The 15177-nt window shown below is 52.1% G+C and overlaps 1 protein-coding gene across 1 annotated transcript; it reads left to right on the top strand.

Annotated features, from left to right (window-relative positions):
* Positions 1-4775: 4775 nt before the first annotated feature.
* Positions 4776-14296, top strand: GUCA1B (guanylate cyclase activator 1B). Its single transcript, XM_045777022.2, has 4 exons — positions 4776-4982; positions 11732-11881; positions 13476-13593; positions 14169-14296. Exons 1-4 carry the CDS (start codon positions 4776-4778, stop codon positions 14294-14296), a joined length of 603 nt encoding a protein of 200 aa, XP_045632978.2.
* Positions 14297-15177: the final 881 nt, after the last annotated feature.

Consider the following 15177-nt stretch of genomic DNA (forward strand, 5'->3'; position numbering starts at 1 on the left):
ATGGGCAACTGACCCACGTGAAAAATGCCAATTGAATTTTAGGTCCCTTGACCAGAGGCTTATCGAGTTATTTCATTCGTAGTTGTTTTTTTTTTTTTTTTTTAAGATTTTATTCATTTGAGAGAAAAAGAGATGCAGAGAGCACAAGCAGGGAGGAGAGGAAGAAGCAGACTCCCGGCGGAGCAGGGAGCCCCATGTGGGGCTCAATCCTGGAACCCTGAGATCATGACCTGAGTCAAAGGCAGACACTTCACCAGCAGAGCCCCCCGGACGCTCCCCATTCGTATAGGTTCTTAACATGAGCACAGGTGCCATACATCAGTCCCTCCTCAGTGTTGCTTAAGTATCGATAAACGCAAAGAGACAGGGATGACACCCCCTCCACACCCAGCCAGTCAAGGTGCTGTCGGGGCAGAGCCGCAGCAGCTGCTGGGCACGTGTCTTCAGGGGTGAGGAGATGGGGAGAAGATTCAGTTAAGCATTATGAAGCAAATAAGAAAGGATAGCGTCAGAATGACTTGAGTGGCTACTCGAGGTGGGCTTGGGAAATTTCTCTCTGAGGAGGGAAGAGTGTCAAGAGGACAGCCACGTGAAGCCGTAGGGGGAGAGCAGTCCGGGCGGCAAGGTCGGTGAGTGGCAAGGGCCCATGAGTTCGGTGTGTCTTGGGGACAACGACGGAGGAACACGAAGACCAAGTAGGCAAGGGCTAGACCGCGTCGTGTGTCGCGGCTGTGGGAAGGAGTTTAATTCTGAGTGTGACTGGGAAGCCCTAGGGCGGTTGGGAGCAGGAGAGTGACCGATCAGGTTGGTGCTTTAGAGCACGGTGTGCTGGCTGCTGCGAACGGACTGGGAAGGGGCAGAAACACCAGCTAGGACCTGCTGCGGGGTCCAGGTGTGAGGACACAGCCTGGGTGAGAGATGCGGTAGTGCAGGCGATGAGAAATGGTTGGATTCAGAATATGGTTTGGCGCTGGAGCTGACGGAAGGGCCTACTGGTAGATCAAAACGAGATCTAAGAGGAAGAAAAGACTGAAGACTGACTTCTCATTTTTGGCTTAAGCAGCTGGGTACATGGTATTGCTATTACAGAGGTGGAAAAGGCTTGAGGGAGGAATCTAAGGAGGAAATCGGGAGTTTGGCTTTGGCTTTGCCATGTTTGCAATCTGAGTATAGTTGGCTGGTGGGCAGCTAGGTTCATAAATTGAATTCTGGGGAGAGGTCTGGGCTGCAGGTACAAATTGGGAAGCTATCAGCCTACCAATGGTATATAATGTTGGGGTGCGTGAGCTCACCTGGAGGGGCAGTGTGGGGAGGTGAGAAGACTACCGACGACAAGCCTAGGAGCCCCAAGCAGGAAGAGATGTGTTAAACAGGAAGAGGTGGGAGCAAAGGAGATGAGTGAGGCTGGAGTGAGATCAGAGGAGCGTAGGTTCTTCAAACCCGGAGTACTGGAGGAAAGAATTCGTTGGTTGAACTGGGAAGCGTCTGTTGGCGGAGTGAGTATGGCAGGTAGGTCACTGGTGACCACTTCTCCGTGGAGTGACGAGGATGAGCATCCATCTGGCCGGAGTAAGCTGAGTGAGTAAGAAAGAAGAGGGTGCAGAACAGTTTTGAGAATGTTCGGTCATCGCTTGCTGCATGACAAACACCCAACCCCTAGGGGCTCCAGTGACACTTTGCACACGAATTACAGCTTGGTCGCGGCTCTGTGGGGACAGTGCCCCATTTGGTATCAGCTACAGTGGCTGCAAGACGAGGGCTGGAGTGATCTGCAGAGTCACTCACACACCCCCCCCACCGACGTTCCTGGTGGTTGAGGTGGGCTGCCAGCCGGAACCCCTGAAAGTGCTCTGGGCTTCCCACAATATGGGGCTGAGCTCCTAGGGCAGGTCCTGAGGGAGAGCCAGGCGGAAGCCCTATCGCTTTTGATGGCCGAGTCTTGGAAGTCACCCAGTGTCCCTTTTGCCTGTTGTCTCCAATGAGTAGCCACAGAGTGAGAAGAGCCAAAATTAAGACAGTAGGTGGAGGTCCAAGGGGGCAAGTAGGCACCATGCCTGGGGCCCACGGGATTTCTAATTTAATTTTTTTTAAAGATTTTATTTATTTATTTGACAGACAGCCAGCGAGAGAGGGAACACAAGCAGGGGGAGTGGGAGAGGAAGAAGCAGGCTCATAGCAGAGCAGGGACCTGACGCGGGGCTCGATCCCAGGACTCTGGGATCACATCCTGAGCTGAAGGCAGATGCTTAACTACTGAGCCACCCAGGCGCCCCAGATTTTTAATTTCTTTTCAATGTTTCATTTCTTTCAAAATCAGAAGAAAGAATGAGGAAGAAGTACAGTCCTCACTGGATTATGTTAATCTTTAGACCAATGAGTGATAAACTATTTTTAATATTTATTTAGTATTTATTTACTCTATTTATCTTCTGACCCATGAAGGCTCATTGGAAGCCCCACAATGGGACCCTGAGCTGGGGTCAAGGAAGGATTCTTGTTCGGTTTTGTTTTAGTAAAGGCAATGCTAAGGCAGTTTGCAGACAGGAAGGGTCCGTTAGAGAAGGACGGACTGAGGGCGCAGCAGAGAAAGGCAGCGAAGTGCTCCGCTAGCCAGAGAGATGACACCCAGCAGAGGAGCCCACAGCTGGAGGAGGAGGAAAGGGACCCCACCTCCATCGGCCCAGGAAGAGGGCGAGAGCGTGGGCACAGGTTCAGGGAAGTCTCGTGGGAGGTGAAGTGGTCATCGGGTGCATCTACTCCTGTGCAGCCAAGTTTGTGTCAAGGTCATCTGCTGGACATGAGAGTGGAAGGTTTGAGGGCAGGCAGCTTGGGGAGAAGTCATCTCAGGAGGGGGAGAGTGACATCAGCAGGGACGAGCATATTGCCTCCCAGGTACGGGTGAGCTGTTAGCGAATGGTTAGTGGCTTTAGCCAGGGTTCAGGTTTTGCCAACTGAGTACTCAGTGGGAGAGAGGGGCACGAAGGTCAAGGTCATGGCGAGGAAATGGCAAGAGTGCTGGGCTGTGGATAAGGATAAGGATGAGGAAGGCCAGGGTTTGAACAAGGTGACCGGTGTTAAAAAACGAGATTAGCAGGTTGCAGGGCTCAGGCTGGTGCGTTATTGGGTAAAGGTGTTAGAAAGTGAGCTGGAAGCAAAAGTCTCAGAGGCAGTTCGGAAATGTGTGCTTCCAAAGCCTACGGTAGTGGTGCCCAAACTTCAGCGTGTGTTGGAAGCGTGCAGAGGGCTTGTTCAAACACAGACTGCTGCGCCCATTCCCAGGGTTCTGGGTTCAGTGGGAGAGGTGGGGCCTGAGAATTGGCATTTCTAATGAGCTCCCAGATGCTGCAGCTGCTGGCCCAAGGGGCCACAGTGAATGGGAGGCCAAGTTGGGGTGGGAGAAAAGCTCTTCAGAACGAAGGAGACCTTTGAGGGACCTTTGAGGCCGGAGTGGGGGATGGATCTGTTCTCCACCTGAATGTGGAAGTCCATGTCCAAAGCTGGTCCAATCTAAATCTGGTGCTTTGAGACAAAGTGGTGGAGTCGCCAGTGAGTCATGGCAAGTGGGTTGAGTTGGACATGGCTTCAAAGGGACTAGCATTTTTGAGGCAGAAAAGAGAAAAAGTGGAGGCAACAATTAGGCGCAGGGAGGCAACTAGCCCTACTCTCCTGACCCCAAGGGATGTGGGTGGGGTGCAAAATTCGTGAGCGCTTGAAAGGATGACAGGAAGTGGGGATCCTACTTCCGGAAGGGCAAGAAAGTAGAAGAACGTCAAGAGATTAAGGATGTATGGGGGGGTTATGTGAGAGAGGGGGGCAGGCCTGGAGGCGTATAGAACAATTCAGGAACAAACAGCCAACAGTAGACAGGCAGTGTTAACCCCTGAGATTGCGAGAGTCACTGGAACAACCGCTCCTAAAATCTAGAAAAGTGCATCAGATCTTCTGGTTTCCTGAAGGTATCATTTTAATATTACATTGAAATAAGCACAAATATATAATTGATTCAAAAAGAAATTTGCAGGACATTTAATATAAAAGCAAGAGCCTTGGAGATATTTTAAGCCACGCTACTAGATCCTTCTCACGTACTCACACTTGGGAGAGAAAGTAGAAGAAGCCCTGTCCCTAGGTCTTGGGTGAAGGCTGTTGGAGGGAAGCATTTGTCCTTTAAACTGGAAAATGGAAAATCTCCAAGACTCAAGGGTGTGACTTGCTGGGACTGAGCTTGGGGACGTTCACATCACAGATTCTGCTGCTTCTCACTGGCCCGTGGGGAGGAGTGAGCCCCAGCTCCCCAGCGGGTTCTATTTTATGGGCCAGGAGTCGGTCTTGCTCCCTCTCTGGACTTCAGAGTCTCCTGGGTCTCCAAGTCGGGCCTCTCTGGAGCAGCACGGTGCCCACCTAAAGGAACAGGGAGCATGTGTGAGATGGTGGGGTGTCCGTTTCCGGCCCTTCTCCCCCTTCAGAATCTGCCAGGGTCACTAGTTGCATAGTTGACGAGACTGAAGGGAGGGGTGCGGCTGGGGGAGCTTAGCTGACTGGAGGTCAGACCTTCCAGAGGAATCTTCTAATGATCTTAGGGTTCTTAGCTGGCCTGGTCCCGCCCCCTGCCACCTGCCCCGATGTTGCCCATCGTGTTCAGTCGCCAGGAGATGACGAAGAGGCTGGCAAAGCAGAGGAGCAGCAGGAAGGGGGCCCTCGCCTAAGGCATCGATCCACAGCAGCCCAGGAGGCGGCACGGAGCCTGGCTCCCCGACACCCGCCCCCAGGCTGGGATGGGGCAGCAGTTCAGCTGGGAGGAGGCGGAGGCGGCCGGTGAGATGGACGTGGCCGAGCTCCAGGAGTGGTACAAGAAGTTCGTGGTGGAGTGCCCCAGCGGCTCTCTCTTCATGCACGAGTTCAAGCGCTTCTTCAAGGTCACAGGCAACGAGGAGGCCACCCAGTATGTAGAGGGCATGTTCCGAGCCTTCGACAAGAATGGGGTAAGGAGGCACCGAAGGGAGGACGGCGGCCAGCCCGCCTGGCTCATGTCCTGTTGAGCTGAAGGACCATCCGTGGTGGAGGGAGTGCCCCGTCCCCAGTCCTCCTGCTCTTTTCTCTCCATTCCATGCCCACCTTTTCTGTCTCTCTTTCCCCCGTACTCCTCTCTCTTCCCATCATTCTGTCCTTTCCCATCTTTCCTTCCCTCCTCTCTGTCTCACCTTCTCTCCCTCCGTCTCTATGCTCTTCCTGACTCCCCCTCTCCTCCTGCTGAGAGCTGAAGGTAGGCTGGGCAGAAGGGCACACAGGGCAGTCTGCAATCTGTGTATTTTTGGCCAAGGCCCTACAGCCTAAGGGCGTGGTTTTTCACACCCACCAGAGCCCCTGTCACCCTAAAGATAAGGAGCTAAAGAGCTCCCAAAGGGACCGTGAGCTTCCCCTCGTTGGGGTCCTTGGAGTTGAGCCCAGTCAAGTCTTCCCACCCAGCACGCTGGAGGGGCCTCCTGTGCTTATGGGGCAACTGGACAGGCAATGCAGAAGTCCTTTACGAGTCTCCAAGTCATGGAAGGTTCCAAGAAATCATTAAGCCACAGGATTTCTTCAAGCCTTCCGATGGCGTCTGCAGCTGAGAAGATGCTCTATGTTGTAAGTGCGTATCTGGAGATTGAATTTAGAAATCCCTTCGTTCTTGAAGGTTGTCTGTCCAGTGCCTCCATGATCCTTCAGATCATTAGATTTGCCTCAAGTACTATTTCTGCCCCCCAAATTGAGGGGAGGGTGATGGGCCTAGATAACTGATCTGGAGAAAGCCTCTATTCCCCACTTCTCCATGCATGGAGAGCTTCACTTTCTAGGCTGAATCACTGGAAATGCCCTTCAGGGCTGACCTTGGCCTGGTACCTGTCAGCGTGCATCTCAGCAGCTGTTGGGGAATGGAGGGTGGGGCGAGCGTCCTCAGGGCAACAGAAACTTCCTTGGAGCTGAACCCTACAAACTCCCTCGCAGGGCACAGACCGAGCTTCAGACTTCTTCCAGCTCCTTCTCTGCTCCCTCTCCTCCAAGCCCACCGCAGCCTACTTCTTTATCCAAACTACATGATGACACAAGCAGGACAAAAGGAAGTGAACTGATTTGGCCAAGATCACGTACGGAAGGGCCCTGCCTCCCAGTCAAGTGGGCCTGCTTAGAAGGCAGTGTGGCTTTGGTTTTGTTGGGTTTTTTTGTTTTTTGAGATTTTTTGAGAAAGAGAAAATGATTTTTTTTAAAGATTTTATTTACATGACAGAGAGGAAGAGAGCACAAGTAGGGGGAGTGGTAGGAGTGGGAGAGGGAGAAGCACTGAGCAGGGAGCCCGATGCAGGACTGGATCCCAGGACCCTGGGATCATGACCTGAGCTGAAGGTAGACACTTAACCGACTGAGCCACCCAGGCGCCCCTGAGAGAAAATGAGTTTTAACAAAACAAAACAGGTCATACGTGACAAGACTTACTATCATAAATACATCAATCTTGCCCATATTCATCTAAAAATTCAGTACGATAACAACTCAAGATCCAAAAGCGGTTGTCAAGCTCGTGGGCGTAACATAGCTGAACCCCTTAAACCTACCTCATCTCTTCTTACAAGTTAGCACATGATAGGCATTGATTGCTTTTTTCCTTTCTTTATAACTTTGTTTAAAGATTTTATTGATTTATCTGAGAGAGAGAGAGACAGACAGAGCACAAGCCAGGGGAGGGGCCAGAGGGAGAAGGCGAAGCGGACTCCAGCACGGAGCTCGGATGCGGGGCTCGATCCCAGGACCCTGTGATCATGACTTGATCCGAAGGCAGTCGCTTAACCGACTGAGCCACCCAGGTGCCCCTGTAACTTTTATTCTGATAGGATTTCAAATGTATCCCAAGCTGAAAGAGTAGTGTACGTGGCTCCTGTGTGCACTTCATCCAGTTGTTTCCATTTTGCCTTATCTGCTGTGTGTACGTGTGTGCCTCTCTTTCAAAGTTGGAGACGTCATGCCCTTTTACCTCTAAGTAGTTCAGTGTGTTTTTTCCTAAGAACAAGGACGTTCTCTTAAATAACCTAATACAAAGATCAAAGTCAGGAAATTCAGGGGCACCTGGGTGGTGCGGTCAGTTAAGCATCCAACTCTTGGTTTCTGCTCAGGTCCTGATCTCAGGGCTGTGAGATCGAGCCCCATGTCAGGCTCTGTGCTGGGGGTGGAGTCTGCTTCAGTGTCTCTCCCTCTCCCTCTGCTCATCTGCATGCTGTCTCTCAAATAAATAAATATATCCTTTTAAAAAATCAGGAAATTCAACATCGACCCAATTTCATTACTTAATCCATATTCCAGTTTTGAAAAATTGACACGTAATATATTCTTTATAGCTTCTTTCTTTCTTTCTTTCTTTCTTTCTTTCTTTCTTTCTTTCTTTCTTTCTTCTTTCTTTCTTTCTTTCATCTGATCACACATTGACTTTACTTGTCCTGTCTTTTTAACCTTTAATTCGGAATCTTTAATCTCAGCTTTTCTTTATCTTATTTGACCCTGACATTTCTGAAGATTGCAGGCCAATTCATTGTGTAGAATGTCTCACAGTTTGGGTTTGTTCAGTGTAGCTTTGTGATTAGTTTCAGGTTTTCCGTTTCTGGCACAGATGCCCCAGAAGGGAGGTCATGTCCTTCTCAGGGCCTCCTGTTGAGGGCGCATGATACTGGTCTGTCCCATTCCCAAGTGGGTAACTTCCATCATTTTATCTGCCAGTTTCCTCTGCTGCAAAGTTACCTTCCTTTGTAATTAACAAGCATTTTACAGGGAGATATTCTGAGACTATGTAAATATCCTGTTGCTGCTCAGATTTTCTTTGGCTAGGTTTGGCATCCATCAATAACTTCTTTTCTCTTTTAAGATTTTATTTATTTACTTGACACAGAGAGAGAGAGAGAGCACAAGCAGGGGGAGTGGCAGGCGGAGGCAGAGGGAGAAGCAGACTCCCCGCTGAGCAGGGAGCCAGACTCAATTCCAGGGCTCTGGGACCACCACCTGAGCCGAAGGCAGATGTTTAACCGACTGAGCCACCCCGGCGCCCCATCGATAATTTTCTAATTCTACCCTCCCTTCTTTGTTTATTAATTGGAATTCTACTACTAAGGAAGAGCTTTCCTAGAAGTGTGTTAAGTTCCTCTGTCAGGGACTGAACACTTCCTTCTTTTCTTTTCCCACTTAATTTTTGTCTCCAAACCCATACCCATCTCCACTCCCCACGTCAGCACAATCTTTACATGAGTGAGTCTCATTTCTGGGCAATTGGTCTGAACTTTCTGAGGCAAATAACATCAAGAGGCCACAGATCTTGCTCACATGTCAATTCTAGGGGGATCGAAATGGGGGTTTGGAGGAGACGAGGTTGGCGCGGTGCGCCTGTCTCTGCCACTCCTCTCCCTTGTAACACTCTTCTGTCTGGCGGTTGCCCTGTGATGCACTGGGACGGAAGAAAAGGGAGGGTGAAATCAAATGTCATTTGGGATCTTTATGTAACCTGAGGTAATACGGTCAGGGCTGGTGCGCAAATGCAGCCAATTCAGGGAGAAATGGGGCAGATTATCCCACAGAGCAGATCACACGCCTGTCACTTCTGCTCTTGCTCTTGAGCTGACAGAGGCATTTCCATCACCTTCCCATTGCCGCTGTGGGTAATTGAAGCTGACGAGGGCCGGGCACAGAGGATGAGATCAGTCCCCGCTGGAAGCTTCCCAGGACTGGTCCTGGGGTTGAAGCATCCTTACAGGTGAGGTCACTCCTCAGGAAGGGCTACTCTACAGTGTGCCTCATGGAAGGCAGGGGCTCATTGTGGTGACCGTATCATGCTGAGGGAGGATGTTGTGAGAACAGAATGTTCTAGACAAAGAATGTGGGAGAATCTGTAGGTCTGGGGAGTAAGGATTTGTCAGTGGTTTTGTGGTTTTGTTTTTCTCTCTGTGGTGCTAGATACGAGGCTCATTTTTCAGACAGTAATAGACCTTGAGAGGAGAAGGAAAGTTCTCCAACTTGAACTAGAGAAGACATGTAGCTTGAAAGGCTCTGCGACTTCCTAGATGGGTTTTCCTTGGGCAACGTACTTAACCTCTGAGCCTAAGCTTCCTCGTCCATAAAGTGGGTATAACAAACCCGAGGGTGATGGCATGTGTGACATTGATGGCTCCTACCAGCCATTTTGCATACATTTTTCTACTCTTATTAAAAAAGAAACATAAGATTGATTTTTAGTAAGCTTAATAAGCAATTACTAATGAAAATAGCCTTTTATTTTATTTTATTTTTTTAAGATTTTATTTATTTATTTGACAGAGAGAGACAGCCAGTGAGACAGGGAACACAAGCAGGGGGAGTGGGAGAGGAAGAAGCAGGCTCCTAGCAGAGGAGTCTGATGTGGGGCTCGATCCCATAACGCCAGGATCACGCCCTGAGCCGAAGGCAGACGCTTAACGACTGAGCCACCCAGGCACGCCGAAAATAGCCTTTTAAAGAACCAACCAATCATTACATTGTACACCTTAAACTCACACAATGTTCTTTAAATGGCTAGTCTGCAATTATATCTCAATAAAGCTAGGGAAGGGTGGTTAGAAACAAGCCAGATAACCTTCAGTGAGTGAGGAGAACAGCGAGGGGCCATTCGTGCAGTGGGGGCCACTCGGCAATAGCAGGGAAGGAGGTGTTGATACGCTCAGCAGCTTGGATGGGTCTCCAGGGCACCGCGCCGAGTAAAACCAGCCAATCTTAAAGCTGCACGCTGTGTGGTCCCATGTGTATACCATTCTCCAAGCGGACATCCTACAGTGCTGGAGAACAGATCAGTGGCTGCCCAGGGTTATGGCTGGAGGAAGGATGTGACTATCAACACAAGACAATGTCCTTGTGTTGAGAGTTACTCCTATCTACACGTGTGACAAAATCTCACAGAACGGTAGACTTACACACACAGTGCATTAAAGACTAGTGAAAAAAAGAGGAAAAAAAAACCATCGCTAAGAATCTACCCTAAAAAAATTACCAGAGATATAAGAAAACATATCTATACACAAAGATATTCGTTGTGTAACGTAAAATATTAAAATCATGATCAGCAAGAGGGACTGCAGAGTACCCCTCAAAAAAATAAAATGATTTCAAATAATTTTAAAGACATGGGGCATTTTACGATCAAAATCCAGGAGATAAAACCATAGCTACAGTCTGACCTCAGTTAGAGAAATCCAGGGTGGGGGTTGTGGAGGACCAGAAGTAATCACATAAAAGCTGTTGAATAAGACACTTTGGGTGTTGAGGTGGGCTTGTTTTGTTTCCTTCTTGGTTTTCAGACTTTTTGCTATATGCCTCATTTCCTGTCATCTTCTGTTGCTTACACCTTGCTCGCCCAAGCACCCCTTGATCTATCTGGGGGTGGGGCTCCTGAGCGGCAGGGCCCAGTGGGACAGGGGTGCTTGGGCCAGCGATGTCATTTCCAATTACAAAGCCCTGTGCGTGACAGCCACTCCTGGGAGAGCGACCCCTTGGGTTGTGGCTTTGGAGAGCTGAGGTCCCCGGCCTCAGAAGCAGGAGCTCCTGGAAGTGGGAGCACCTTGTGAAACTCAGCCTGACCAGCCCACTGCGGACACCAGCAGCCTCTCTCCTCCAACTCGACTGGCATAGAAGAGCAAGAAGCAAGTGTCCCTCTGCCTCTTGTTGGCTGCTTTTGGAATCATTGTTGGAACGTTCTTCTTAGGAGTTTCAGTGACCTGGTCAGAGTCACCACAGAGGCGGACTGTGGTCCCTTCTCCCTCCCTGCGGTTAGCACCTGAGTTCTGTCTCCCCTGCCCTTTCCTGGGTGGGGGTGGAGGAGGCCTGTCCTGCAGGGCGGGTAATGCCCACCTGGGCCTAGAGATAAGCCGAGCTGGAGCCACTGCCTTCCCTCGGGCTCAGAGGGAATGAAAGGATGAAGGGGGGCTCCTGGGTGGTGTGGTCATTAGGCGTCTGCCTTCGGCTCAGGGCGTGATCCCGGCGTTCTGGGATCGAGCCCCACATCAGGCTCCTCTGCTGGGAGCCTGCTTCTTCCTCTCCACTCCCCCTGCTTGTGTTCCCTCTCTCGCTGGCTGTCTCTCTCTCTGTCAAATACATAAATAAAATCTTAAAAAAAAAAAAAAAAAAAAAGGATGAAGGACATTTTTAGTGTGAGCTAATCTTCCAGAACTGCCTTAGTCCCAAATTCAAATTAAGTCAATCACATATCCATGAATTCATACATATTTATGAGACCCTGACTCTGCACAGACGAGGCCCTGTGCCAAGCACAAAGGAGAGACAAAGGCAATGGAAGCCCCTCGCTTATCCAGGAACATAGGACAGAGCTAGAGAATGAGATGTAGGTACCGAACGGCTAAGTGACGCCTCCAGAGTAAGACCCAAACTGCGCGGAACGGAGTATAGGGGTTGTGAATGCTAGAAGACAGAGCGAGAGAGACCACTGTAGCTGAAGTGGCTGGAGATGGAAGGCTTCCTGGAGGAGGTGACCCTTGAGCTGGGCCTGGAAGGGCGGGTAGGATGGGGGGATCCCAGACTGGGCAAGGATGCTGAGCTGGAGAACAGCCATGAGCGAAGCGGTAGAGGCCACAAGGATGGCCGGAGTGTGTGGGGATGGACGGGCCAGAATCAGGCCGGCCTCGGCGCTCCGGGGAAGGCCGGAGGGGCCTCACAGTTCGCGCTCCCACCGCAGGACAACACCATCGACTTCCTGGAGTACGTGGCCGCTCTGAACCTCGTGCTGCGGGGCACCCTGGAGCACAAGCTGAAGTGGACCTTCAAGATCTACGACAAGGACCGCAACGGCTGCATCGACCGCCTGGAGCTGCTCGACATCGTGGAGGTGAGCGGCTGCCCGGGGCGCCTGCGCACGGGAGCTCCGCTGGGCTTCGAGGCCTGGCCGCGCAGGTGGGCGCCCCTGCGGCTGGGGGGCGGGGGAGCGGCATCGGAAGCATTCAGGGGGTGCTTTCCGACCACAGTCAGAATTAGGCTAGAAATCCATTACAAAAAAGATAGCTTAAAAATCCCCATCGGTTTGGAAATAAGGCAACACACTCCTGTATATTCCAGAAATCAGAGGAATTGTATCACACGAACTGGATAATAACGCACACCTAACGTAACAGAACTGGGGACTGTAGCCAACACTGCGCTCGCAGAGGCTTTTTAGCCCGAAAATGTATATGCTAGAAAATGAGAGACTGGAAATCAATGATCTTAGAAGCCATCTCAAGAAATTAGAAAAAAACGGGACGCCTGGGTGGCTCAGTCCGTTAAGCACCTGCCTTCGGCTCAGGTCATGATCGCAGGGTCCTGGGACCAGTCCCGCATCGGGCTCCCTGCTCGGTGGGGAGCCTGCTTCTCCCTCTGCCTGCCGCTCCCCCTGCTTGTGCTCTCTCTCTCTCTCTGACAAATGAATAAAATCTTCTAAAAAAAATTAGAAAAAAAAAGAGTAAATTAAACCCAGAGAGTAGAAGAAGGGAAATACTAAAGAGCAGAAATGAATGAAATAGAAAACAAGCGCCCAGAGAAGAAAAGTCGACCAAACCAAAAGCTGGTTCTTTGAAGGACCCACCACGCTGATATTCAATTAGCAAGAATGAACAAGAACAAAGTCCCCAGTACAGCGGACTGACGGCTGACCCGAGTCAGCCTGTTCCCTCCCAGAACTGCACTCCCAAGTGGGGGTCGTCCCCCCAGGTCACAGATAAAGAAGTCGCCTCCGGGCAGCTCTGTGGTCTGCCCCAGGTCATCCATCCCTTGAGTGCCAGGCCTGGCTGTAGCTCCGGGGCGCCCAGACCCTGTCGGTGGGGCCCACCGTGTCCCAGGCGCCGCGCTGGGCCATGAGGCCCTAGGATTGACAAGACAGGCGTCTATCCGCCGAGCGCCCCGTCAAGGAACTAAGGAAAACCCTCACATTCCTCTGTCTCTTCCCCACTTCCCTTCACCAATGGTGCCTCACGGGGAGGGGACACAGGGCGAAGGAGAAACCTGTTTTTTTCCCTCCAGTCCAGACTCCGAGCCTCCCATCACCCTATGTTACACACACGCCCGCAAGTACACATGCTCTTCCCCTCTCTAGATTTCCATCTCCCCCTGTGTGAAGTGGATTTGAGACCACACAGCCGGGTACCTCCCTCACGGAAGGTTTGGGGTTCACTGTGACACTCACCTGGGAAAAGCCACTGGCATCAGGGCGGGGTGGCCTGTGAGGCCTGACAGGAAGTTGGAACGAGGCCAGCGGGACCCAGAGGGAACAGCCCTAGGACGGGTCCGTTTTTCGTAGGGTCTGGGTCCTGTGGTCCTAACTCGCACTGGCTGGGCCGGGGGGGGGGGGGGCAGTGCTGGGGACGCAGGGCTGAGGGCCTGGGGTCCTGGCAGAGGGAGGCAGGGAGCTCGCTCGGCAGCAGAGGCCGCAGCCCCGTCTCCTCCCGCAGGCCATCTACAAGCTGAAGAAAGCCTGCAGGGTGGAAGTGGAGTCTGAGCAGGGCCAGCTGCTCACACCCGAGGAGGTGGTGGACAGGATCTTCCTTCTGGTGGATGAGAATGGAGATGGTAACGGGAGCGGAGATGGGGGCATAACACGACAGGGCTGTCACTGGCGCGTGATGCTGGAAAGAGTGATTTCAGCTCCCACCGGAGCTGCCGACGGAGGCTGGGCAAAGCGCGGGGAAAGCACAGGAGCTTTAGAGTCAGACAAACCATTTCACCGCTCCGCCTGGACTGTTTCCTCATCTGGAAAATGGGATAATAATAATTCCGGGGAACCCATGGGGTGAGGTATTGGAGAGAGGGGCAGAGGGCAGGCCCCCCCCCATTCAGGCTACTGAGGCCCTCTGCCCTGTAGGCGGGTGGAGGAAGCGAGCTGGCTGGGAACACCCCCAGAAGAGCCCTCAGGAACATTTTGAAGGGGGCCAAAGTAAACTTAAATTCATTTGCAAAGCTAGTCCCTTTAAGAAACCCTCGAAGCTTCCAGGAGAATTGACCAGCCCCCAAGCTCGGGCCCCCAGACAGCAGGCTCCTTTGTGAAGAGGCGTAGCCTTGTCTAAGAGGGAGAGGAGGCCTCTGCTCTTGCCCCCAGCCCCAGTTCTTCACGCTCCCGCACGACCATCTCTCCTACCCTTGCTCAGGCCGGCTGTCTCTGAACGAGTTCATCGAAGGTGCCCGCCGGGACAAGTGGGTGATGAAGATGCTGCAAATGGACGTGAATCCCGGTGGCTGGGTCTCTCAGCAGAGGCGGAAAAGTGCCATATTCTGAGGGGTCTGGGGACCTGGGAGCCCGCTCCGAATCCACAGGCTCCTCCAAGACTCCAGGCTCTCCAGGTTTCCAGAATAGTGAGAGGGTCCCTGGCTCAGCCTGCTTGTGCCCAGTCTTATCTGGCGTCCTCTATGGAAGGGACTGGGGCTGAGGGGGGTGGATAGGGGCTGTCGGTCTCAAGTGGCCAACAGGACACAGTCCACTGGGAGGATTTACTGGGGTGGCAAAGGGAACCAGCTTCCTCTCTCCTTTCGGCTGCTTCTGGGAAATGTATGCTTCGTCTGGGTGGTTGTGGGGCGTCGACAATTTCCTACCTAGTTCTTAGCTGGAAGCAGGGGAATACTGAGGGATGGGGGGGGTCCCATAGACCAAGTTAGCCATGAGACTGCTCACATGGTGTGAAGGCAGGGGCTGGAAGGTGTTGAGCCTGAAGAAAAACTAGCAGTTGGGGTGTGTGTGTGATCGTAATTACATCCTCCCAGGATCCTGAGGAGTTCATGGGGAGGGTTCTTGCCTCCCCCTCCCCAACTCGTCTTCACCAGGGGTGTCCGCAAGGGAAGATTGCAGCCAGTAATGCTGTGGTCTTCCGGCCTCGGAGGGGTCGGCTGTGCTTAAAGGAGCTGCTTCAGCTCTGCCCTGGTGCTGTCCCCCAGCCCCTGCTGCCAACCCACACCCCCACACAACCCTGCTCTCCCCCTGCCTACCCCTCATCCCACACCGGCCTCTCCAACCCCCACACGGACCTGCACCGATTCCCAGCCACAAGCCAGAGGAGACTGCTTGAAGGATGGGGAAACCTCTTTCTGTCTCTGGGGAGACCTGGTTCGAGGCCCGCTTTGCCTCCAGCAGCTTTGTGACCCAAGATGGCCCTTTCTCTCTCC

This window comes from Ursus americanus, chromosome 29, assembly GCF_024610735.1.
Source record: "Ursus americanus isolate L20-20 chromosome 29, mUrsAme1.1.p, whole genome shotgun sequence".
NCBI lineage: Eukaryota > Metazoa > Chordata > Mammalia > Carnivora > Ursidae > Ursus > Ursus americanus.